This window comes from Haemaphysalis longicornis, unplaced genomic scaffold, assembly GCF_048455015.1.
Source record: "Haemaphysalis longicornis isolate Haplotype H1 unplaced genomic scaffold, Haemaphysalis longicornis Haplotype H1 scaffold_7, whole genome shotgun sequence".
In the NCBI taxonomy this organism is placed as follows: Eukaryota; Metazoa; Arthropoda; class Arachnida; order Ixodida; family Ixodidae; genus Haemaphysalis; species Haemaphysalis longicornis.
The window spans coordinates 13,015,362-13,040,783 of NW_027526422.1; the positions used below are offsets into that span (position 1 = coordinate 13,015,362).

At 52.2% G+C, this 25,422-nt stretch overlaps 1 protein-coding gene across 1 annotated transcript in view; it reads left to right on the plus strand.

Annotated features, from left to right (window-relative positions):
* LOC144144546 (metabotropic glutamate receptor 2-like) overlaps window positions 1–21,874 on the plus strand; it is a 47,557-nt gene extending 25,683 nt beyond the window's left edge. Inside the window, exons 3-12 of the mRNA XM_077676056.1 lie at window positions 48–379; window positions 1,957–2,118; window positions 7,629–7,859; window positions 12,907–13,275; window positions 14,101–14,335; window positions 14,400–14,525; window positions 15,150–15,325; window positions 16,379–16,794; window positions 18,060–18,483; window positions 19,846–21,874. Of these exons, the coding sequence (XP_077532182.1) occupies window positions 48–379; window positions 1,957–2,118; window positions 7,629–7,859; window positions 12,907–13,275; window positions 14,101–14,335; window positions 14,400–14,525; window positions 15,150–15,325; window positions 16,379–16,794; window positions 18,060–18,483; window positions 19,846–20,082 (2,708 nt within the window). The 3' untranslated portion in view covers window positions 20,083–21,874. The remainder of the gene's footprint in view (window positions 1–47; window positions 380–1,956; window positions 2,119–7,628; window positions 7,860–12,906; window positions 13,276–14,100; window positions 14,336–14,399; window positions 14,526–15,149; window positions 15,326–16,378; window positions 16,795–18,059; window positions 18,484–19,845) is intronic.
* The last annotated feature ends 3,548 nt before the right edge of the window (window positions 21,875–25,422 follow it).

Below are 25,422 nucleotides of genomic sequence, written 5' to 3' on the forward strand. Positions count from 1 at the left end.
TTTGAAGTCGAGCTCAGGCCGGCGACGCGAAATCTCGGCGTACGCAGTGGCGGCGGCGTCCCTGCTGCTGCTGGCGTGTGTGTCCGTGGCGGAGGCGGTGCACGCGCGGGTGCCGGCCGGCTGGCCCATCCAGCGCATGACCAACTTCAGCGGCGACATCCTGCTGGGCGCGCTGTTTCCGGTGCACGAACGCAACGCCACGTACGAGTGCGGCCGCATCCAGGACGAAGGCGTAGAGCAGCTCGAGGCGCTGCTCTTCACGCTGCACAAGATCAACAACGACTCCACGCTCCTGCCGGGCATCTCGCTGGGCGTGCTCGCGCTCGACTCGTGCGACTCCACCGAGTACGCGCTCGAGCAGTCCCTGGACTTCGTCAAGGTGCTCTGCTCTGCTACTCCCTTTACCACGGAAGAGACAGTAGAGTATGGGCTTTGCCATTTTCCCCAATACTCATCGGAAAGACGCGTGCTCGCCAGCAGCTAAGCCTATTAGGCAATCAACCGTTCACAGCAGAGACCATCTAAGGACATCGACCCCTACCATCGTCTTCATAAAAGCCCTTCTACATTTTCTGAGCGTCGCAAACTTACACGAACGGCTAGTGTGCCCAAAAAGAGACGCGAGTACCCACCCTCATCTCCCCTTTTCGCCTTCCTTCTCTTTTATCCCCTGAACACCCCTCCTATAGTTGTTTCCCTGCCAACACATGTAAGGAATCAGTACATTCAACGTGTCATTCCGAGCAGCAAACCGGGCTCTACACCATGGCTAATCTCTCAGCCTTTCCGTTCGCTTTCCTCCTCCTCTCATCCGCTTCGGCTGCATACAGTGCGTGGTGGCTGGTCGCAATCCCGATGGTGGTGGTCGCGTTTACATATGGGCAGGTAAATGAATGTTACGTCAATACCGTGTGTATCCTTGCAATGTAGCATTACCCATTAATCATAAAACACGTTAAAGGGGTTCACATTGTGCCAGATGAACAAACAATTTCAAGATGGCGCAGCTTCGCCAGTTTTTAGGGATGTTTATGCAACATCGGATTTACCTAAACGGTGAAATGTTGGAGCAGGAGTAGCAGAGTAAAGTTAAAAAAATATTAATAGATGAAGTATTGAAAACAGAGCAAGATGGCCCCAAGGAAGCCTAAATTGCCGTAAGGGCATCGACCACGAAACTAAACCTGGAAGCGATAGGGGTTGACAGGGGAGAAGGAGACATTGAACGCCGAACATACCTGTCGTTGATTACACCCTAGGTTGATCCCATGCAAGAATTTGCTGATAACATTTTGCGTCAGTAACCTCAAGCGCAGTTTACGAACCTTTTGCGTCCAAAATAAAGCGGGTAACTCTAGAAGACTGGACAAAAACTGCTGCAATATTAGGCAAGCTAAACATTTAGGAGCTGACAAGCTCTACTGAACGAATATCAGCTGCATTGCAAAGGGAACTAAACGCTTGCGCATTGGCACTAGGCCGACACCGGGTGGAGTGCGAAGGAAACAAAGCAGAGGCTGAGCGCGTCTACATACAAGCTGCATGATTTGTTCACCAAGTAATGGTAACGCATGGCGCATGGAAATGGTAAAGCAGCTCCACAATGATCGGTCAGTGTGTGGCTTTATGTATTTTCTAGGTAGCCTGAGCTGGTTGCATATCGCCCTGGTCACCCATAATGCACATATCCCCGGCAAACGTCCCTAATGCATCCGTGAAACGGCCCCAAACGCCCCTAAAACGTCGTAATGCACATATCCCTCGCAGTGTTGGTGATATCGCTTGGACGGCTGCTTCGATGCTATTCCTCTACATGTTTTCTAAGTACGCAATTGTGCTGGCTGCATATCACCCCCGTCCCGGCGTAACGCACCTGCCACGCAAATTCTTCCTAAAGACCGTTGTTGATCTCGGAAGGCGTTCGGTGCATGGACAACAATGCTGGGTCACGCGCAGGGCTTCATCGCCCGCAGCAGCGTGGGCTTCGCGTGCGCGGACGGCTCGTCACCTGCGTACCGGCACGGGGCCTTCGACCGCGTCGTCGGCGTCATCGGAGGCCAGTCCAGCGCCGTCTCCATCCAGCTCGCAAACCTGCTCCGCCTCTTCAGAGTGCCGCAGGTAAAGCGACGCAACCGCTGAGGCCCGTACTACCGTTATTATTTCCCTCTCCCCTTCAGTTTTATTTTACCTCCCTGTTAAGTTCGGGCTCCGCATGTAATTAATGAAGGCCGCCGGTGGCCCATGTATTGGCGTCGCCTCCGCTGGTAGCCACTTTCCCGTGTCCCTTTCATGTAGCCGCACGGACGCCAAGTTCGGAGCCGCGGAGAGCTGTTGTGCCCGTCCTTTTGTGTGTCAAAGGATGGGGGCGATTAGCCTGAGTGCCTCTGTCGCGTCGAGGGTGGCAGGGTCATTCGGCATAACAAGCTGACGGGCGGCCAGATGATCGTATCTCTTAGTGTTGAAAGCGCGCGCGGTGTAAGTTTGGAAAATCTTCGACTCCGGCGGCGGGCGCTCTTCGTCGACGGGTCGTTCGCCTCGACGATGGTCGCCTCGGCTGGCAGCGTCTCTCCCCGTGGTCTGTTCGGGTGGCCGGCGGCGCCCCTTTAGTCTGGGAGGGAATTAGCAACCCTCATTGTCCAGCGCGTCGCGGGACAATGGGGGCGTCGCGGGAGGCGCCGCGCGGAGGGAGGTCAGCCGCGCGAGGACCGCTCCGGGTCCTCGGCTTGACTGTTGTTTGTGCAGATGCCGCCCGCTTAACGTAATGGATGGTTCACTTAAGGCCGCAGATGTCCTGTATTTTCTGGCCGGGTGTAACAGCGTGCGTAGGAAACGCACTTTGAGTGCATAAGAGAGAGGGTTAGGTCACGTGACCGCAGGTGAGGACAGGTGTGTGATTGGCTGGTTACTGTGGCCAATCAATGGTTTGTAATAATTGTTTTGAAAGGTTTTTCTCTCTTTCTTGAACGCCCCCTTTTTGGAGGCGGGGTTTTTGCTATCAAAACCGGAGTGTTGGGTTTTGTCGAGGGTCGGTCGAGAGGGGATCTAGTTCAGTATAGATCTCGGCCGAACAGGCTGCTGCTGTCAGAGTGACAATGTAACCGTCACTCTGACCTGATGTAAAGTTGGAGTCGTTGTAAATAATGTAAATAAACCTAATATCCAGCAAGGAAGGCAGTCCTCATCCCTCACCCGCTCCAAGCATCGGTCGTCGGTCATCGGAGCGAGTCGAGATCGTCCTCTCGGCTCGCCCATCAAAAGAACATCACTATTTCGCCTCCATCGGTTCGCCAAGAAGATGGAGAGGCGAAATTTAACTGGCGCAGTCGACAGGATGACCACGACCATGGGCTGGAGCTGGTGGGGCATTGCGGAGAGACTCCTTCAACGCAAGGTTCGGCTCCGACCAACGACGAGCCAGACTCCAAGCATCGACGGGGCGACACCTCAGCGGGAGGCCTCGTGAGTTCCGGCTCAGTGCGGCAGCAGCCGCGATTCAACGGCAACGGGGCGACACCTCAGCGGGAGGCCTCGTGGGCTTCGGCCCAGGGCGGCGTAAGCCGCGGTTCAACGGGGCGACACCTCAGCGGGAGGCCTCGTGGGCTCTGGCCCAGGGCGGCGTAAGCCGCGGTTCAACGGGGCGACACCTCAGCGGGAGGCCTCGGGGGCTTCGGCCCAGGGCGGCGTATGCCGCGGTTCAACGGGGCGACACCTCAGCGGGAGGCCTCGTGGGCTCTGGCCCAGGGAGCACGGCCCCATCCCAGCGGCGAGAGCGGCGCATCGGGTCCACGAGCTGCTGCACCAGCGACACTGCGACCCGGCCGAACCCGGAGCGGGCACAGGTGGGCCCTGATTTGTTTTCTCCGGGTTCACCATGGCCACTATGCTAACGGGATGTCGCGGCACCGACCGGAAGGTTAGTGCCATTGTGCTCGAGATCGAGGAGTTGAGAGCTGAATTAGCTCTCAAAAATGCCCAGCACGCTTTGGAAAAAGCAAGGCTAGCGGGTAGCAGGGGCGCGGGTAGCCCGTCCGTGTGGACGGGTGAGGAGCTCAGTGCTCAATTAGCGCAAGGAAGAGCGGAGATCGCTTACGAAAAAGCGAAGCTTCGCAGGATTGGTAGACTCGAAGACGATACCAATGTTTTTACAGTGTTTGTTCCCTCGTGGGCGCTTCGAGCGCCACAGGATGAGGAGAGTGGGAATGTAGTGGAGGTGGCCGAAGCCACCCCAGTTGTTGAGCGACACCGTAGCATTCCCACTGCTACCGATGAGATCGAGGAATCTCGCGCGGCAGATGTCTTAGCTGCCGAACTTCTTTCTGTAGAGGCGGACAATGAGCAGCCGTCTGTCGCCGAGGCAGCACAAGGGGCATGCAAGGGCAGCGGAACGGCGCGCCCAATTGTTGAGCTTCCGTGCACAAAGCATGAAAGTGCAGGCGGCCCGCGGCGTCTTGCGCGTAGGGCAATTCAGACGGGCCCAAGAACGCGGAACGCGGGGGCAGGTGTGGCGGCGCAGGTGCGACATCGTCGTACGCGCTACCGCCGAGTAGGGTGTTCCTTCTCTCCCGGGAGCACAGGACACCGCGAGCCGAACCAGGGTTCGTGTAGGATCAGCTGGTGGCGCACAACACGGAATCAGCTTCCGTGCGACGATCGGTGTGTGCCGCCGCGGAAAGGGGCGTTAGCGCTGAATAGTGTGCAGTGCGAGACAGGGACGGTTCAGTGTTGTTTGCCGCACACTTAGTGGTTAGCGTTTTGCGTTTTTTTTTCTGCTGTTTGTTTTATGTGTAGGGTTCGCTCCGACGAGCGTTATTCTTAATTGTCCCTGTACTGTAGTTCTCCCCCTTGTTGTTAGTTTTTTTTGTGCATGTGTTGGTTGTGTTCAGCTGTCGTAAGGCGTGTGATTTACGAGTAGCGCAGCTTGGCGGGTTTAACTGTCTTCTTGAGGACTAGAACCGCTGTTACAGCACGGTAGGGAGTTTACCTCTGGGTACAATGGCGAGTGCCTTTCTTTATTTGCGCTCGTTGGCATGTGGTCATGGTGGGCCATGGAATGTGCAGGTAGGGCCCACTTGTGGCGCTTGTGTGCGAACTGGTGTCTGAAGTACTGAAAAGTGAACTTTCAGTACATCGCATGTGGACAGCGGGTGAACCGCAACCGGAACGAACAATCTGTGTCGCATTCCGAAAGAACCGGCGTCCGCGAGTGCGTGAAGAAACGCTGAACATTCTTTAAACGTTTTGTTATTGGTACAGGAGTAGCCTCATTTTGAGCGTTTGGGTTTTGTTCGGGTGTTGTTTTTTTTCTTTCATTAGAGTGAAAGAATGTTCCTACATGCGCTGAACGGTTAAGGATGGATGGTGTCATTCATCCAGTTGTCAAGTTGTAACATTTATACCCTTCGTGGGGTTGGTTGCCTTTGATGGTAGAGGGTGCCACGAGTTTGTTCTCACGGGCCCTGTAGTTGAGCGTCTTCGTTTATTGTTTGATGTTGTGCAAGCCATGGCTGGGCAAAGGCACTGAGTATGCCGTGTGGTATCCGTTTTTGGTGCAGTTGGCCGGCGCGTTGTGCTGTTTGGGTTGGTGTGTAGCGGGTTAATTTTTTTTGTTGTTGTACTGTATTGTACCCGCGTTGTATTGTACTTCCGTAACGGCTGGAGTGTGTTTTTTTTTAGTTCTGGCACTGCAGTAAGACATAACCTGCAGGAGAGTTAATGTTGTACGTACAGCTAGTGTACGGACAACATTCTTAGTGCGGAGGTGTTAAGTTCGGGCTCCGCATGTAATTAATGAAGGCCGCCGGTGGCCCATGTATTGGCGTCGCCTCCGCTGGTAGCCACTTTCCCGTGTCCCTTTCATGTAGCCGCACGGACGCCAAGTTCGGAGCCGCGGAGAGCTGTTGTGCCCGTCCTTTTGTGTGTCAAAGGATGGGGGCGATTAGCCTGAGTGCCTCTGTCGCGTCGAGGGTGGCAGGGTCATTCGGCATAACAAGCTGACGGGCGGCCAGATGATCGTATCTCTTAGTGTTGAAAGCGCGCGCGGTGTAAGTTTGGAAAATCTTCGACTCCGGCGGCGGGCGCTCTTCGTCGACGGGTCGTTCGCCTCGACGATGGTCGCCTCGGCTGGCAGCGTCTCTCCCCGTGGTCTGTTCGGGTGGCCGGCGGCGCCCCTTTAGTCTGGGAGGGAATTAGCAACCCTCATTGTCCAGCGCGTCGCGGGACAATGGGGGCGTCGCGGGAGGCGCCGCGCGGAGGGAGGTCAGCCGCGCGAGGACCGCTCCGGGTCCTCGGCTTGACTGTTGTTTGTGCAGATGCCGCCCGCTTAACGTAATGGATGGTTCACTTAAGGCCGCAGATGTCCTGTATTTTCTGGCCGGGTGTAACAGCGTGCGTAGGAAACGCACTTTGAGTGCATAAGAGAGAGGGTTAGGTCACGTGACCGCAGGTGAGGACAGGTGTGTGATTGGCTGGTTACTGTGGCCAATCAATGGTTTGTAATAATTGTTTTGAAAGGTTTTTCTCTCTTTCTTGAACGCCCCCTTTTTGGAGGCGGGGTTTTTGCTATCAAAACCGGAGTGTTGGGTTTTGTCGAGGGTCGGTCGAGAGGGGATCTAGTTCAGTATAGATCTCGGCCGAACAGGCTGCTGCTGTCAGAGTGACAATGTAACCGTCACTCTGACCTGATGTAAAGTTGGAGTCTTTGTAAATAATGTAAATAAACCTAATATCCAGCAAGGAAGGCAGTCCTCATCCCTCACCCGCTCCAAGCATCGGTCGTCGGTCATCGGAGCGAGTCGAGATCGTCCTCTCGGCTCGCCCATCAAAAGAACATCACTATTTCGCCTCCATCGGTTCGCCAAGAAGATGGAGAGGCGAAATTTAACTCTCCCCCTTCTCTCTTTTATTAGTAGTATTGCCTGACCTGGTGACGTGTGCGATGAACAAGCAGCTACGCGAAGGTTGGCTTCTCTGCAAATCTCGTGCACGTTCGCCAGATTCAACATTTAGCTCAACTTGACTGCATAACGACAAAGACGTGCAAAAAAGCCAAAAACGTGCACTAAACGCACCCAAGATAGCGGAACTGAACAAACAAACAAACAAACAAACAAACAAACAAACAAACAAACAAACAAACAAACAAACAAACAAACAAACGAACAAACGAACAAACAAACAATGAACGAACAAACAAACCAGCAAGCAAGCAGACAAAGAAACAAAGGAACAAACAAGCAAGCAAGCAAACACAGAAACGAACAAACAAACAAACAAACAAACAAACAAACAAACGAACGAACGAAAGAACGAACAGACAGGCAAGCAAGCAAACACACATACAAACAAACAAGCAGAGAAACAAACAAACAAATAACAAAGCAAACAAGCAAGCAAGCAAACAAGCAAGCAACCAAACAAGCAAATCAGCAAACAAACAAACAAACAAACAAACAAACAAACAAACAAACAAACAAACAAACAAACAAACAAGCAAACAAGCAAGCAAGCAAGGCCCAACTTGATGTAACCCCCTCCTGCTCGAACAGCAAAGCTGTTACACGCAGTATGAGTAAACAAGTTACTCCGCACAATCCTGACTGGTGTGCGCGCGTCCGGGGGCTGCCGCGCAGGTGAGCTACCAGTCGACGAGCCCTACGCTGAGCAACAAGCACCGCTTCGGCTACTTCTTCCGTACGGTGCCGTCGGACGTGAACCAGGCGCACGCCATCCTGGAACTCCTGCGCGCTTTCCGCTGGACATACGTGTCGGTCGTCTACTCGGACACCGACTACGGCAACAAGGGATACGACAAGCTCCAGGAACTGGCCGCCCGCTACCGCATATGCCTCTCCAACCCACAGGTACGCCTGCACACCGCTTCATGAAACGGGGGATGGTGCCGGGAGCATTGCGGTACAGTTTGCAAGATCAACGACGACGCATATCCGTGAAGGTGACATCGCGCAAATGCCACGTACCGTAATCGAACGGCGTTCTTTAGTGTCAGCCTCCGCAGTAGGTCGATTAATCATGCCGGGACAATTAAGCCTCCTCTTCTCACGTGGCAGTGCGAATTGCATTGTCATTAGTAGCCCCAATTCCGCGTAAATAAAAGTGGCTAACCGCAAAGGGCAACGTGCAGTGAACATTAGTACATTTAGTACATTTGTGGGAAGACTCACAAGATAAAAAAATAAATAAAGAGAATACACCTTTCCGGGTATTGCTCTTAAGCATCGCAACCTGTCCCTTTAAAAGCTTTAATAAAAGTGAATGATACTAAACATTTTCCGAAAAGTGGACAGTTGGAAAGTCCAGTCGGAGGAACAATTCCTTGCTTACTAGCTGACGAGAAACGGCCAACGAACACGAGCCGCAACAGTAATATCTACAGGTATCAACCAGCAAGAAAGTGTTAACTAGGTATCTCAGTATTTTTAAACCATTCATGATGTGACCGCAGAACTTCTGGCCATTGGCATCAGCTTCCAAATGAGACTTCCACAAATTTAACAGTGGAAGGAGTTATTGTGGAAGTTATGTTTAAACATTTAGTTTTCCCTGCTTGTGTAAGATTGTGCATGCCTGTCTGTCCACCCAAAACGATACGGTGTGGGAGGCAAACACGTATCTACTTTCCCGCGCATTGCGCATGCATGCTGCCTCCTTGGTGCGCCTGGTACAAGAGGGGAATGCTACGTGCTGAAACTCGAGCCTTCGCAGATGCCTCTTCTCAGTCCACACCCGCGTAACTCTCGGCGGCCATTTCGACGCGGTGCTCTCGCTCAACGAGTTAAATCCCATAGCTCATGGATGTAAGCTCCCTAGCTCACGGCGGGTTCCACAAAACTACGCCTAACGTGGGACTGGCTGGTCGCTTGGTTCTGCGAAGTTTGAACATCATTATATCCACTCCAGAAAATCTGCTGTTCAACAACAATTCCTTTTGCGTTCCCACTTGCTTCTGCGTCTTACAGCTGTCTCTTCCTATATCCACCAGAACTCATGGAAGCTTTGTAAGAATTAAGTACGACACCGACGGACGCTGTCTTTCGGATTACTAAAGTACTTAGTCTTTCGGTGCCTTCGTGGCACACTGAAGTATGCCTCCAGCCTGTCCTTCCCCTGTCATCTCCCTTACCTTACTGGTGTTCGTTCTGCACGTGCGCTGTAGTTGTCCCCTCTGATACTTACAGTTCTCCATACCACAGCAAAACACCTTTACAGCGATGGATGAAGCTGAGAGAGAGAGAGAGAGAGAGAGAGAGAGAGAGAGAGAGAGAGAGAGAGAGAGAGAGAGAGAGAGAAGAGAGAGAGAGAGAGAGAGAGAGAGAGAGAGAGAGAGAGAGAGAGAGAGAGAGAGAGAGAGAGAGAGAGAGAGAGAGAGAGAGAGGTCAGACGAGGGAAGGCGAGGTCAGCCAGGCTAGCCGTCCGACGTGCTACACCAAATGGGGGTGAAGGCGAGATGAAAATATATGAAAAGAGCTCTCACTTACACGTGACTGCTCAAACACATGGACACACACGAAAAAGCACACATATAATCAAGCGAAAGAGTCGTTTGTCCGTACAGTCCTATAGCTCACTGTCTAGTCCACTGTTCCGCAGGAATGTTAAGGGCACCTTTGTTGCGCGACATGCCATTCTGGTTGTAAGCCACGGCCCAAGAACATCGTCCGAAGAGATCTAGGCGGATACGGGAAGGCCCAGAGAAATCTTAGTGGCCGTGCGCTCAAGTTCGCAGCGAGGACATGCGTAGGGAATGACCTTCAGGTCCTCGCCAACTGCACAGGTCGGGCACGGGGTGAGGAATGCTTAATGTAGGTCACATTGAGCTTGATTCGATGCGGGACAGCTTCATCGCGCTTGCGCAGACCGCTTGACATCAGAAATCGGCAGTTTGAGTCCATTGTCTGCAACCGCACGTAGGTCATATTGGGGTTAGTCCACAGCAAACGCTGAGAGCTCGTGGCAACCGATGAAACAAGAGCCACTCCGTCGCACCTTGTGAAGGAAGGAAGAAATAAAGGTAAAGGAAAGGCAGGAATGTCAACAAGGCTGTGGCCTAGTTTGTTTTCCTACACGTGGGGAAGAGGAACAATTGTGAAAGGCATTGCAGTAGTTGCAGAGCTGCAATTCGGAGAAACAGCAGCCCTGTTGGCTTCGTCGTTGCTAGCCACAGCGCAGCAAGATTGAAGCCACTACAGAACAACAACATGGTGGTTATTTAAGGCCCGTGTGTGCAGGCCATTAATTTCTTGAGCAAGGTGTTCTTGTGGCAACACCACCAGGTGCTGGAGGGCCACTCGATAGCCGGTCAAGATTTACCATGCTAGAACTGGAGCAGTTAAAATGTGTTGCAAGGCAGAACGCAGGGCCGGCAGTTCAGTGACTATAGACGAATTTTTGTGACCAAGTTTTGCGGTAATTTTTGTGCGGGTCGATGGTATCCATATTCCCATATGGCAGATGATGCATCCATCACTAAACCATCCATGAAAATGAGAGTATAATTTTGCTAGGTAGTGATAATGTGCTCCAATGTGAATGGATGAATGAATCAAATATTTATTAACAACAACAGGTGCAGTTGTGAGGGCACCCGCCTGGCGGAGGGGATCCCTAGACCGGGATCCCCTGGCTGCGGCTGGCTGCGCGGGTCCTTTGCACCAGGTCAAGCTGGAACGTAGGGTAATTGCTGGTCAACCGCGCCGTCCACTGTTGTATGGAGGGGTTGGAGATTGGTTGCAGGTCCGGTGTCTTTTGGCACTCCCACACCTGATGGTATCGACTATCAAGCCACCTGGAACTACTGCTCCAATGCGAAAAATTTCAGAGCAGGCAGAGGCAACTTAGCTTTGCTCTGGATGTCGGGAATGGTTAGAGCAATTTTCCAGGAGAAAAATGGCCATGGTGGCAGGTACGCTCTGGTATACTGGTGGTAATATAGCACGTACCCCGGCTTCCGAGTCACAAGCCAGTGGGTGTTCGATAGTCCTAGTCACGAACCGCAGACGTGCACGAAGGAGTTCTTGCTGGCAGAGAGCAGTTACAGAGAGTCGCCCACTCTCCCTGAGGGTCACAAGGGCTGACGTATTTTTAGGGACCCCAAGGCACACACGAAGCACTTTGGCTTGTAAGCCTTCTAGAAGCCGTGAGTTGGTTTTTGTGAGAGGCTCGAAGGCAGGCAGGCTGTATCAAAGCAATCCCTCGCAGAGTGTGGTGTAGAGCGTGATGAGAAACGTGACCGAGCATCAACCCGCGCTACTGGAAGCCATGCAGAAGATCGATGCATACGACTCGAGCTTGTGCCTGAGTTGCCATACATGTGGCGACCACGTTATGTTCTTGTCAAAGGTCACTCTTATAAATTTGTGACTATCAACGTATGATATAGGAACGACTCCGAGTTTAAGGAGATACCGGGAGAGATCACGCCTGGTGAAGGCTATCGCGGCTAACTTCTCAGCCGATATTTCGAGGCCACGTGCTGCTAGAAAGGTTGCCATTGAGTTAATGGCCCTTTGAAGCCTTGCTTGCAAGATCCCCCGGTTGCTTCCTTAGCACCAAATGCATATGTCATCAGCATTAAGGGACGTCAGAACGGATGGCGGCAAACACTTCTCGATTCCAATTAGGAAAATGTTGAATAGCGTTGGGCTTAAAATTCCTCCCTGGGGGACACCTCAATGCATAGTGTGAAGAGATGTGTCACCATCATTCGTGGACATGTACAGTGACTTTCCGGATAGATAATTGCAGAGCCATACACACATTAGGCTGTATTGTATGGATTTTAAGGCTATCTGGATTGCTTCATGCAACACAGAATCAAACGCTGCTTTAACATCGGTGAACACCGCAGTAGTGATGCGACGCAAGGCTTTGGCTCCCGACAGCCAGGAAATTGTCGATGCTGCTCCTGCCTTTTCGGAAACCCAGACATCTCGGAAGCCCAGATATATGTGTCTCTTAGTCAGGTCCCAATTTAGGCGTAGGTGGACCATCTCCTCCATGAGCTTACCGACACAACTCAATAATTGATCGGTCGGTAAGAGTTAATGTCTGTGTATACCTTTCCGGGTTTCAGAACAGGTACTACGAGACCCAATTTACAGCTGGCCTCTGAGCGACCGGACTCCCAGGAACGATTGAAAATGGCAAGTAGAAATGTTTTGGCCTTGTCGCCAAGGTGAGTTAATGCTGCGTATGTAACGCCGTCAGGGCCAGGAGCCGAATCTCGGTCAGCCGACCTAAGCACCGCGTACAGTTCTTTGTGCTAGAAGCTTTACATTATGAAGCGTCAATGCTCGTGGATCAAGGGGTGAAGCGGTTGTTGGTGCTGTAGTAATTTTGGCGCAAAATTCTTCTGCTACATTTACAACACAAACACGCCGATTGAGGGCTATAGACTTAAAGGACTTAATAAAATGGATTGTTGGGCGAGTTGGTTCATCGCTTCAAGAAAATTAAAAAGAGTCCTCGTCCTTTGCGCTCTTTTTAATTTACTTAAAGGGACGCCGCTGTGTCGGCTGTATACGAAGCGTTCGGATCAGGCTCCATATTCGGGAAAGAGGCTTTGGAGGGTCCAGTTTGGAGCAGAATTCTCCCACTCCCGTATAGCCAATTTTTTAGGTGTATTTGAATCTGCTTCTGTACACGCGTGGAAGCCCGTATGCCTTTTGATGACACCCTTTTTCGGGCCCGTCGTTCTGCTCTACGACGTAACGCGCGGAGTTTTTCGTACTCAGCGTCAGCCACAGAGTGCGGTTTTGGCAGCTGTAGAACTCTTACGCAGGGTATCTGTATGAGCTGTACGACACTCTTGTCACGCAAAGCTTCCTGTGCGTCCTCGCGGCAGTTCACACGGCCGATCCGGTTGCGCAACCTCTCGGGTCTCGCACGCAGAGCATTGCCGTGGACCACTTCGTGGAGGCGGACTACGACGCGCTGATCCGCAGCCTGACGCACCGCAGCAGCGCCCGGGTCGTGGTGGTGTTCACCGACAAGGGCGCCGCGCGCAGCATCATGCGCGCCGCGTGGCGCAGGCGCGCGCGCTTCGTGTGGATCGGCTCGGACGCCTGGAGCGGCCTCGAGAGCGTCGCCCAGGGCCACGAGGAGGTGGTCGAGGGCGCCATCACCGTCTCGCCCATGGTGCGGCCGCTGCGGGGCTTCGAGCGCCACTTCTCGCAGCTCACGCCGGACAACAACGCGCTCAACCCGTGGTTCCCCGAGTACTGGGAGGAGAAGTTCCAGTGCCGCCTGCCCGACTTCCAGGTGCGCCTAGTGGGAAGAACACGCGTGCTTTGAGATGAACCTAGCATCGAGTTTGTCTTGACAGCTGGGCGCGTTGGAATTTTCGCCATCATTATAAATGGCTACGCCCCATTAGTCATTGCCCTACCGCACCTTGACTCCCCCTTGTCCCCTTTATTTAAATTTAGTTCACGCGTTGTCTCCGTCTCCCAAATGCTTCAGACGCTTGTGCTGGCAACGTAGTGTTTGCAGTTCAGTACGATTGCTAAAACTCACGCACAAGATTATCGTTCACGTATGCGAACGATTTCAGGGTGGCGCGCTAAAGGGAGAAATCTTTATGCTGCGGCGGAGTATTTACTAACAGCTTAAAACAGCCTTGTTTCATCTAAAATGCCTTGACTGTCCAGACATCATTGCATTCATCCCATCGTTTCATTAGTACCGCTCAAACCTGTTGTGTAACTTGTTGCTTCTTTTACGCTTCAGAATAAAGCTATGGTTTGAATGGATAAAAAAAGTTAACCTGCTAATGCAGCTTAGGGCAGCAAATATTTGCCGCGTAATAAAAACGTAAAGCTCAACTTCATTTTTCGCATCAACCTCCTCCCTGCTCAGCTCGGACCCGAAAGATAAGCGACTGCAGCCTGTGCTACAGGGGCCCTGGAATAGAAGACCTCCCCTTCTTAAGAAGAGAGCACTGTTAACACACTAATTCTCAATAAAGTTATTCCTCCTTCTCGCTGTTGGTTTTTAAAAGAGTTATAGGCGACGCCTTGAGTCTCCCCATCTCCATTCAAATCGCGCGCCTTTTTGTCAACGGCCGCACTGTGCGCCGCTTTGCAGGAGACTCCGTTCAACGTCCAGTTCCGGCTCTGGTGTCCCAGCAGCGGCCGGCGGCTCAGCGCGGGCTACCGCGGCCTGCAGTTCGTGCGCGACGCGGCGTACGCGTTCGCGCACGCTCTGCACGACATGCAGCGAGACCACTGCGGTCACCAACACCAGGGGCTGTGCAACGCCATGGCGAAGGAGATGCAGGGGGACGCGCTCAAGCGATACCTTGAAAAGGTCTCCTTCAAAGGTAAACTGGCTCCACCGCATGGCCTGAGCGTTAGCACACCATGGTCCTCGTTTGGGCGCTGCAGACGAGGGAGGCAAGACGTTCCGGTTCCTGCCGAGCGGCGACGCGCCGCCCCGCTACAGCATCCTCAACTTCCAGCGCCTGGACAACGACAGCGGCTACGCCTGGCGACATGTGGGCAGCTACTCGCGTGAGTGCGCCACTTCGCACCGCTGCGGGTCGAAGCTTAAAATAGTTACTTGAAGATCCATTTGTCGGTCTTCACCAATGCGTGAGCATCTCGTTCCTCTCCTTCGCAAACTGGAGGCTCGAGCCTCCGATGTGCACGTGCTTTGCCTCTTTCCGCGATCTTCCATCTGAGCGCGGAGAGAGAGAGAGAGAGAGAGAGAGAGAGAGAGAGAGAGAGAGAGAGAGAGAGAGAGAGAGAGAGAGAGAGAGAGAGAGAGAGAGAGAGAGAGAGAGAGAGAGAGAGAGAGAGAGAGAGAGAGAGAGAGAGAGAGAGAGAGAGATGGCTCAGCAGCACACAGCCGTTATTACGGAGTTTTAGCACTCCGTATGTTCCGTGTTGTACGTGGTTACCGTGTTGACCGGGACCCGTCTGGGCACTTGGGCATGGGTCGCGGTAGGGGGATTAGTTCCGCGGGTCGGCCTTCGCCATGTCCGTGCATTCGCTACGGTGGGGCCGGGTGAGCCTCCTTGCCCTTCCTCCTGGCCCTTCCGCGCGCGCAGGCGCAGTCGGGCCCTGTAAACACGGTAACTCCGTACAGGACGGAACAGACGGCCTGCAAGACTCTCTAATATTGTGGCGACGCAGTGGGCGACGACGGCGAGGCCAAGCTGGACCTGGACAGGGAGACACTGCGCTTCAAGGCGGACGAGCCTCGCTTCCCGAGCTCCTTCTGCAGCGCCCCGTGCGGCCGGGGGCAGGCCAAGCTGCAGCTCGAGGGGGACACCTGCTGCTGGCTCTGCAGCAACTGCTCCCAGTACCAGGTGCGCCCCGCGTACCCTCCTGCAGCGCTGCTCACGTAGTCACAATGGGATGCACAGTCAACGCAATTTTACTTTTAAGCCCTTAGAAGTTTTTACATACATTGTTTACTATGAATCACCATTTCAAGACCATCCGCATTTCATGCGAGCGCTTTTTTTCTCAGTGATTGACAAGCCGAGAGATAACGCGTGTTGTCCCCAGAAGCCAGGGGAAAAAACAGGCGAGACGTAAGGGCACCAATCCAACGTTTAGGCTATGTTCAAACTACCGACGCAAAAGCCATATCGTGATTTATGGACGTAAGAAAAACGGCGTGTCACGCAGTTCGGTTGGCTGAGACGAGAAATGACGTCATTCGTTAAAGTGATTAAGACAGTTGCGGCAGCAGTCTGAACCCGGCCTTTAGAACTATAAACGTTGTACCAATCTGCTTATCGTTTTCATCGTCACCGGAATTTTACGACAAAGAAATCATGCACCCCTATGTCTAACGATGACGATGATTGAATGCGAAGCTTTCTCGTGATGGATTCGTTGGTTGGCCAATCCCATACTGCCAGGATTGAATGCGAAGCTTTCTCGTGATGGATTCGTTGGTTGGCCAATCCCATACTGCCAGGTGCGCACCACTTTTCCATAGTATACCCACAGCAACTCTCACGTGTGCACTTCATAGGTCTAAAGTTTCCATGGGTATGAGGTGCACGGCGCGAAGCGGTACCCGCTGCTTGACGTTCGCTTCAACCATATCGAAATGGAGCAATCAGGTAGATGCCGGTTTCATAACGCGAGGGGACCCAGGTTCGAATCCGGCCACGGAAAGTGTTTCTTTCTTTCACTTCATCCGCGATCATTCATCATCATAGTCAGAGAAAGTTAGCTTTCCTGCAGGGCGTACTAACGTACAACGGCGTCAGTGAGGACTCTAAAGCTTCGCTTTTAAACAAAAGCGGTGGAAGCGTGTGGGCGAAGTTTTCGATTCACAATGAGGGTTTCCAGTTCAGAGTCGCCAAGATGAATGCATGCGTGAAACGATTCCCGCGCATGCGCAGTACCTGGCGGACGAGTTCAACTGCCGCGACTGCCCGCTGGGCACCGTCCCGGACCCGGAGTCCAAGGCGCGCTGCCTGCCGCTGCCCGAGGAGTTCCTCAGCTACGGCGACCCGTGGGCCGTGGCGGCGCTGGCCGTGGCGGCGCTGGGCGCGGCGGCCGTGGCCTTCGTGGCGCTCGTGTTCCGCTCGTACGCCGACACGCCCGTGGTGAAGGCCTCGGGCCGCGAGCTGAGCAGCCTGCTGCTCGGGGGGCTGCTCATGTCGTACGCACTCACGCCCATCATCGTGGCCAAGCCGTCGGCCTGGAGCTGCGCGCTCACGCGCTTCTTCCTGGGCCTCTGCTACGCCATCTGCTACGCCGCGCTGCTCTGCAAGACCATCCGCACGGCGCGCATATTCGGAGGCGGACGCCGCAGGTACTCTCCCGTGTTCGTTCTTTACGGGAACCGTCAAGGCGGGGTTCCGCCAGGCCCAATTCAGTGGCTAAAAACCCGCACAACCTAGGCCAAGTTGTGATCCCGGATCCCAATCATGAGGCAGAAGGATAAGAATGGGGTGGAGTGCATTCGGCAGGCATTCTCAGATAATGAATGGCAGCCTACCATTGTCCCTGAAGAAGAAAGTGAATGACAGCTGCATCTTACCTGAACTCACGTACGGGGCAGAAACTTGGGGGCTCACTGAAAGGGTTCAACATAAATTGAGGACGACTCAGTGAGCAGTGGAACAGAAGATGATAGGTGTAACATTAAGGGACAAGAAGAGAGCGGAGTGGGTCAGGGAACAAACGGGTGTTAAGGACATATTAGTAGAAATTAGGAAGAAGAAATGGGTGTGGGCAGGGCATGTTTTGGAAAGGTAAGATAACCATTGGTCATTAAGGGTAACAGAGTGGATCCCTAGAAAAGGCAAGCGTGTCAGGGGGCGGCCGAAAGTTAGATGGGCAGAGATCAAGAAGTTTGCGGGAATAAATTGGGCGCAGTTAGCACAGGACCGGAATAATTGGAGACCTATGGGAGAGGCCTTTGCCCTGCAGTGGGCATGGATAGGCTGATGATGATGAACCAGCACCGCAGTACATTCCACATTTTTACTGCCAGGCGCTCAGCCTTCTCCATGTTCAATTTAAATGATTGTTGTTTTTCCCTGTCTGGCCCGCAAATACGATAACAAGAAGTTTAGAATTTGGGTTGTCCGCTCCTCGCCAGGGACAGTTTTGCTCCCGCATCACGTTGATAAACACTGCAGGAGATCTCATGCTTGGACCAACCCGTCTGACGCGGGGACGGCAGCCCTAAAATTAACCAATTGGCGTAGCGCGGTTATCTGCGGTGATTTGACTGTCTCTGTTATTTAATCCTCCTTTCCCCTTCCGTTCCCTGCTACATCGCCTGAGCTCTAAGCAATGCCAACCGCAGGAGAGGTCACTTTAGCCTCCATTAACCTCATCCTACTCCTCGCAATGCCACTTCAGCGAGGCTCCGGGTACCACCCATCACGTCATGTGTTGGTGTGATTAGAACCTCTCATTTAACCTCCCATTGAGCACTGGGACAGAGCATGCTGTGCATCTGGGACACTGACGACCAGCTTAGGCTCGCGAAAAGAGCCCAATAAGTCGGACGGTCTTCTGTTCAAGTAGTACGTATAAAACGGAAGTTCACGCGTCCTACATGTGCAGGCTTCGCTACACGAGCCCCCGCTCGCAGCTGCTGCTGGCGGGGCTGCTGGTGAGCGTGCAGGCGGCGCTGGCCACGGGCTGGCTGCTGCTCGAGCCGCCCTCGGTGTCGCACGTGTACCCGAGCCGGGCGCGCAACGTGCTCGTGTGCCAGGGCTCGGACCGCGCCTCGTACCTGCTGGGGCTCGTGTACCCGTCGCTGCTGATCGGCGTGTGCACCGTGTACGCCTTCAAGACGCGCAAGTGCCCCGAGGGCTTCAACGAGGCGCGCCACCTGGCCTTCGCCAACTACACCACGTGCGTCATCTGGCTCGCCTTCCTGCCGCTCTTCCTGCTCTCCGGCTCGCCCACCATCCGCACGCTCGCGCTCAGCTTCCTGCTCAGCCTGTCCGGCGCCGTGCAGACCGCCTGCCTCTTCGCGCCCAAGGTGCGCCATCTGAGCGCGCTTTTTCGCTATTCCTGAACATGTACACGCGCAGAGCAAAAGAACAAAAAAAAAAAAAATGAAGGTGTACGCAACCTTGACGACCATCACGACGATTGCAGACGATTTGCTGCTTCTTCGCTGCCGCAACGACCTTTACTCAATCATTGTTACTATAAGTGTGAGCTTCCTTCATTTTTTTGGAAGTGATCATCATTGGACAGCACCTCAGAGGGGCATACGTTTTGACGTGTCTTTCTCGTTCCGAGAAAATGTTGCCACGATTACGGCGAACGCAGAAGTTTTTTTTTTTTTTGATCTTGGACAATGTGGGTATGCTTGGCTTGACAAACGTGCACCGTGGAGGCTGGGCCATCACCACGAGGCACGCACACACGACCGCTCGGCGTTTTCTTGGGTTCATAACTGCCGGGCGGTCGCCGAGAGGCACGTGCTCGCGCGCACTCGGCATCTTCTTGATATATTTAACTGCGGACACTAAACTAACGATTTGCTAAACAGCTTCGACGGTAAAAAGAAAAACGAGGACTAGGAGTGAAGGAAAGCACAGACGCTGTGTGTATTGTCGGAATGAACCAACTAGCCCCACTTCAGACGTTATCGGTGCCATTTGTAGAGCGAGTTCGTTTGGAAAGCTGGAGGGAAATCGGTAAACGTGGGAAGAGTCAAATTTTGACAAAGGGCGAAGGAGGGCGACAGGGACAAACATACTCCCTCGTCTTTCGTCAAAATTTTGCCCTTCAGATGTTTACAGTGGAGTACCAAATTGCCCGAGAGTCCGCCTTGATAAAGAAAATCTGTGTTTAGAACTGAAGCAATACCGAAAGTTGGGCTGTTTTCAAGATTTCTGCGCACATTAAAGACCCCCAGGTGGTTAAAATTAATCCGGAGCCCTCCACTACGGTGCAACCTCATTGCTTGAGTAGCATCGGTGCGTTAAACCGGATAATCAATCAAAGTTTGGCTGGTTGGTACATCGCGGAAGAATAAAAGCACGCAAAGAACGGAAACGGAAAGGAATAGCACAAACAAGCGCTTGTTTGTGCCCTTTGTTCTGCGTTTTTTGTGCGCCTTTATTCTTACGTGGTGATTATCATACTAATGCAAATGAATGCAGAAATACCGTCTAACAAACGTGATTTTCACGGGCAGCCGAACGACGACTTTCAGAGAGACAGTGACATATATAGAAGGAAATACAACGGGAAGTCTTTAAATGTTTGTCGTATCAAGGTGCAATTTGCCCAGTTTTAAAATTACAAATTGTGTTACCCACGTTAGGAAAATGCATTAATCACTACAGTCACCGTTTCACCGTTCAAATCGGGACCCTCCGTGGCGCAGGTGTACATCGCATTATGCAAGCCGGCCAAGAACACCCGCGAGGGCGTGATGAGCCATCACCACGGAGGTCGCTGCCCCGCTGTCGGTTGCATCATGCACCCGCCGCTGGCGCTCAACAACCTCGCCGCCAAGGCAGACAACCTCGACAACATGGCCGTCGCCGAGGCTGCCGCCGCTGCCGCCACTACCGCCGCTACCGCCGCCAAGCCGCTTCGAGGGCAGAGCAAGACGCTCTGATCCCCTTCACTGCGCCGCCAACTAGGAGTGCGCGAGCCGCCAGTAGAGAAGCTAAGCAGCGCAAGGTGACCTGACGCGCGCGGGTCAAAACGCTTGGGAGAGATCCTGGAGAAGTTCCGATCTTCCTTTCGTTGAGTCTGCTGCACCTGATTGCGACCCCATGCATTTCAGCGCGGATGTTGCACGACTTTGTTCAGCCTGCTGTCATGTCGCCAAGGGAAGCTAACCAAAAAGAAAGGAGGAATTTGCGGGCATTTTAATGCATAGCATTCTTGGCCGAGCACACCCCCCCACCCAGCCAGGACTGTGTAACGCCCTGCATTTCAACAAAAATGCAGATATCGCGGTAGTTACGCCTGTAATCACTATAGTAGTGTACATGGAGATAACTGGTTGCACGAAATTTTGAAAAAACTAGAAAATACGAAAAATAAAAAATACGGAAAATGTGAAAACATGGCATTTCCGCAATAATTCATATTTCGCGAATGTAATCGTTATCATAGCGTAAATGGAGATAACTGGTCGCACGAAATTTTGAAAAACCAGGAAATAAGACAAATATTTTAAAAATTCGGAAAATGGCGAAACGTATACCGCATGCCATTTCCACAACAATGCAGATTTCGCGAAAGTTACACATGTACACGATATAGTGGCGTAAATGGAGATAATTGGTTAAACAAAATTCTGAAAAATAAAAAAATAAGAAAAATATAAAATATTTATGTAAAATGGCGAACCGTGTAACGCTCTGCATTTCCACAATAATGCAGATTTCGCCAATGTTCCAATAGAATCGTTATAAAGGGAGATAAATGGTCGACAGAATTTAGAAAAACCACAAAAGTTTACTGCGAAAACTCACACTCAAGACAAGAGGCATAAGAATGCTACGCATTAGTAGATAATTCTCTGAATTTCTGCAGGATTTTTTTCCCCTGTGAAGCGGCCATTTGGGTGTGTTGGTTGGAAATAATTAATGGCGCAGCTGGCACGTGGGACGGAAGAACTCATGTGTGTCACGTCTTCTTTCGTCCTTCGTTTCAGTGCCCTGTTTTTTTTCTCCTACCACGTGCTTCTAAGAAGAAAATTAAAAAAAAAATCCTTCCTCCATTCGCTGCCATTGATCGCCGCTCAAGACACCCCAGAATGGTTCCAGCCAGAAGTACGCATGCACCCAGCCAGCTTATCTACCGCAGTATGGAAGTTAAATACTCTTCTGGTATCATTAGCCCCGTCGAAAACAGCTGAAAGAAGAAAAGAACTCAGCTCATTTAGAACACATCCCTAAATATTAACGGCTATGCGCCCAGCTCTCTTCCCTTAACGTGTCTCCTTTTAGCGCTGTCTTCCCTCTTGCAACACGCACAAACTCGCCTGATATTATATGCGCCAGGACAGCATAACTACGGAGTAGGGAGGCGGACTTTATCCACGCCCGCTTTGCTTACTTTCCAAGTTCACGCACACCAAGCCTAGCCGGTTTATGCGTACTAAGCCGAATGCAGCGGTATTTGAAAGATAGCCGCCAGGACAGTGTGGCACAGCGCCCGTCTGTAGCTTGCTTATTTTATTTTTTGTTTGCGCCACATTTTTCAAGCTTCCCGCCAAACATTACATGACCTCCGGGCACAGGCCCCGAGGTTTTGAGCAAGATACAGTAAACACAGCCACGACGTCATGTTTGTCTGTAAGAAAATTTTGCATCCACCTGATGAGTGCTGATTGCAACGGAGTGCTGACAGTCTTGCTTTGTGTGCAAATTACATTAAACATGATACTTACTCAATTGTGGAGTCTTCTTTCCGCGTTATGCAGACTTTACCTCCCTGCATGCCTCTCTCAACCCATACCCATGGTTATAGAATGAGGTATCTCCAGCAAAAGAGGAACGGACGAATGCATTTATTCAGAAGGGAGAGGTCGCCTTCAGGTGACCCACCAAAAGATTAAAAAATTCACAGCATATCCACAGGGTGAATGATGATGAGTGGGCGAAGCTCCTGAGTGGAAATCATCGGTAAAACCGTGACTCTTCAGTGAAAGTTCGCCCACTACATCTGTGTCCGAACGTAACGTCTAGAAAGTCTCGCTTAAACCGCGCGTCGGCACCTTGGGGCTGAGCTCGCCTGATGCGTTTTGCAGACGCCTCACGAGCTCTCACTGCAACGGGGTCTGCCTGCCGATACGCGCGCTTTGTCGCCGCTTCCCGTTCTTTGACGTTTTGGAGATCCTCTTCGCGCCACAGCCGTGCCGCTTCGCGTACGGCAGGGTCCTCGCGCCGTTGCCGTGACGCTTGGGCCTCTCGTTCTCGAACGCTGGGATCTTGGCGGCGGCGTCGCGCAGCCAGACGACACGCTTCGGCCTCCCGCTCTCGTACGGCAGGATCTTGGCGGAGGCCGCTTTGCGCGCTCGCCGTTCTGCAGCCTTATCCATCGGGCGACTCCGAGCGCGCGCCAACAGCGAACGAATTTTATTACAACGCTCCCCGCCATCTAGTAAACAATCCAAGAACTAAACTAGAGGTAGCCACGCCATCTAGTAAACAATACAAGCGCATCTTTTCATCATATACAAGTACCGCCATCTAGTAAACAATCCAAGAACTAAACTAGAGGTAGCCACGCCATCTAGTAAACAATCCAAGAACTAAACTAGAGGTGGCTACATACATACGTCGAGGATGGACAGACCCACGCCTTAAGGAGCTTCGCCCCTAAAAATGGCTGCGGCTTAGCTAAACTAATCTTGGATATGCAAAGCAAAAGCTTGGCTTATTCTGGTTCAGTGTTGGTTTCGCTTGGTTAACCTTTGATTTAGCTGTATTGCCGACCACGGCTCAAAGCCGTTTGGTTCCGTGCAACTCTCACACAAGGAGGCCGGGCGAACGCGGCGTTCGTTTATGGCGAACGCACGCACCGTTCCTTTTCGCCGGGTGCGAGACAAGTCACGTTGCCCGAGTCGACCCAGCGCCGCATACATGGGAGGCTTCGGGGGTGGTCGGCTGCCTTGTTCACCGCAGAACGACCGAAAACGATGCCTTGTGCGCAGTGCCGACAGCGGGCCCGGCGAATCACGTGATGCGTTTCCAGGAGTGAGTCGCCGGGGGTGTGTCTCCGGCCAAAAGGTCATCTTGCGCATCCACAGCGAAATTGCTGGACGAAAGGACGAAAAGTAGTAAAGCTTCGCTTTAAAAAATTATAGTGACGTTTCAGTTCATCAACGCTGGTTGGGTGAAAGCTTCCTGGGCACGCCTAGCCCGCGTCTCTTGCCGGTCTTGAAAAGCTCAGCCCCGTGCTTGCAGCGGTGGGCCCCGACGGAGGTGTTCACGTGATCGGCAACCCGCTGTCCACGTGCCCACTGTGGCCTTGAATGTATTGTTCAATAATTCACGTGAGGTTCTGCCGGCAGGGCGGGAGAGGCTTGTTGCTGTGCTTCTATTCCTGTTTCAATTTTGAGGCTCGTCCACTCTGGCCTTTTTTAGCGGCGTGTGTAATCTCCTTCTCCCCTCCTTCCGCGGCACGCGTTCCTTTTTACCCGATCAATGCACCCTCCTCACCCGGCACGGCGTCCTCCCTCACCCGGCACGGCGTCCTCCGACTGCATCTCCCTGATTTCACGGGCGGAGAGCTCACGCATGTAGGTACGTGGAAAGGGTAAATTATATAAAACGTTAGAGCTTTACACCGCAAAAGCTACCGCCAGAGAGTGAATTACGTTACACTGAGTGACGAAGCATCAAAGCTAACTGTAGCAAACTCCGTAGAAAAGGCGGAACGCGATGCGAACATGTGGCCAAGTCAAACTGGTGTGACTGCGTGCCGCAAACGTCAGGGGAAGTAAGACATGCATATCTATCAAAGGAACAAGCGTTACCCTTAGAACCACATTAGAAAATGCCGTTCCCCCTTACAGAGCTGGTGGTGTAAACTACCGCCGCCGCTCTGGACCGCAGCCGCGTGAGCCCGCCTTGGCGAGGTGCTTCACCGCACTAAGGGTTAGCATGCCGTGGTGCACGCTCTACAGGGGCAATGCCACAGCATGGACTTGCGCCACCCAGCAATCCTTCACTTCTGTAATGGTCGTCTTGCGGTAATGCACTCTTGACAGGGGCATCACTCATTAGCTGCAATAATTTCGCACCAGCGTTGCACTGCAGCAGAGAAGGGCTAGTCGTGACAAATAGAACAAGCGTGCGTTTCCCATAGACAGACGCTATGTGGTTCTCTTCCATTCAGTACCCTTGCTATTTCCTTGCAATTTCTTCAACGGTCGGTGCTAGCGATTGCGAGAGTGTTCTTATAAACAATTAGCACCGGGCTACTTAGACAGAGTGGGTGATGAACCCTCGGAGCACGTATCTCCATCAAGCCTGCATCTAGTGCGACCTTAGGACGTAGCGAATGGCCATCAAGCACGCTCGTACAATACGGGTGGTGCAACGTTATGATGTTGTGCACGTTAAATCACCATTTAGATTGATTGATTCATTATGGGATTTAACGCACTGCACCTGGGCTATGAGGCGAGCTGCAGTGGAGCACTCCGGATTAATTTCGACCACTTGGGGATCTTTAACATGCACCGATATCTCGACACACGGGCGTTTTCACTTTTCGCTTCCATATGCAAAGCAGCCACCGTGGCCGGGATCAAATCCACGTCCTTGGGCCCAGCAGCACAACGCCTTAGCAACTAAGCCACCACGGCGGGTAAATAACCATTTTGCAGTACGCAGTTTAGGCTTCTAAGGATCATGCATGCTTCTGCGCGATCACTTCGTACTGACGATATTTTATGGTGATAAGGGGTAAGGGATGCTCTTATTTCAGACTGGGTAGCGAATCAGTCTAGATAACGGCAATACAAGTCAGACAGCACGGTAAAGGTTTGCAGCAGGTCAAACCTCACGCGGTGAGCACTACGTATGTAGGCGTTTGCTGAAGGTGTACAACAAAGTGTCCAAACCAAGCGCCAATGCACACTTGTTCAAGGCAGCTGGCTACCTTGTTGTACGCCTTAAAGCCTTAAAGTGTTAAAGCTATATATATATATATATATATATATATATATATATATATATATATATATATATATATATATATATATATATATATATATATATATATATATATATATATATATATATATATATATTTTTTTTTTTTTAATTGCGAAAGTTTGCTCTGCAGCATAAAACGGTGCAGGCGAGTGTGTTTAAATGTACGTAAACAGGAAGTTTTCACTAAGAAAGTCTAAAAGGCTCCGGTGATACGGCCTAAAGAGCCAGCGTCTGTAGTCGGGAGGCCGGCCTGGGTTGAGCCCCACACTATGTAG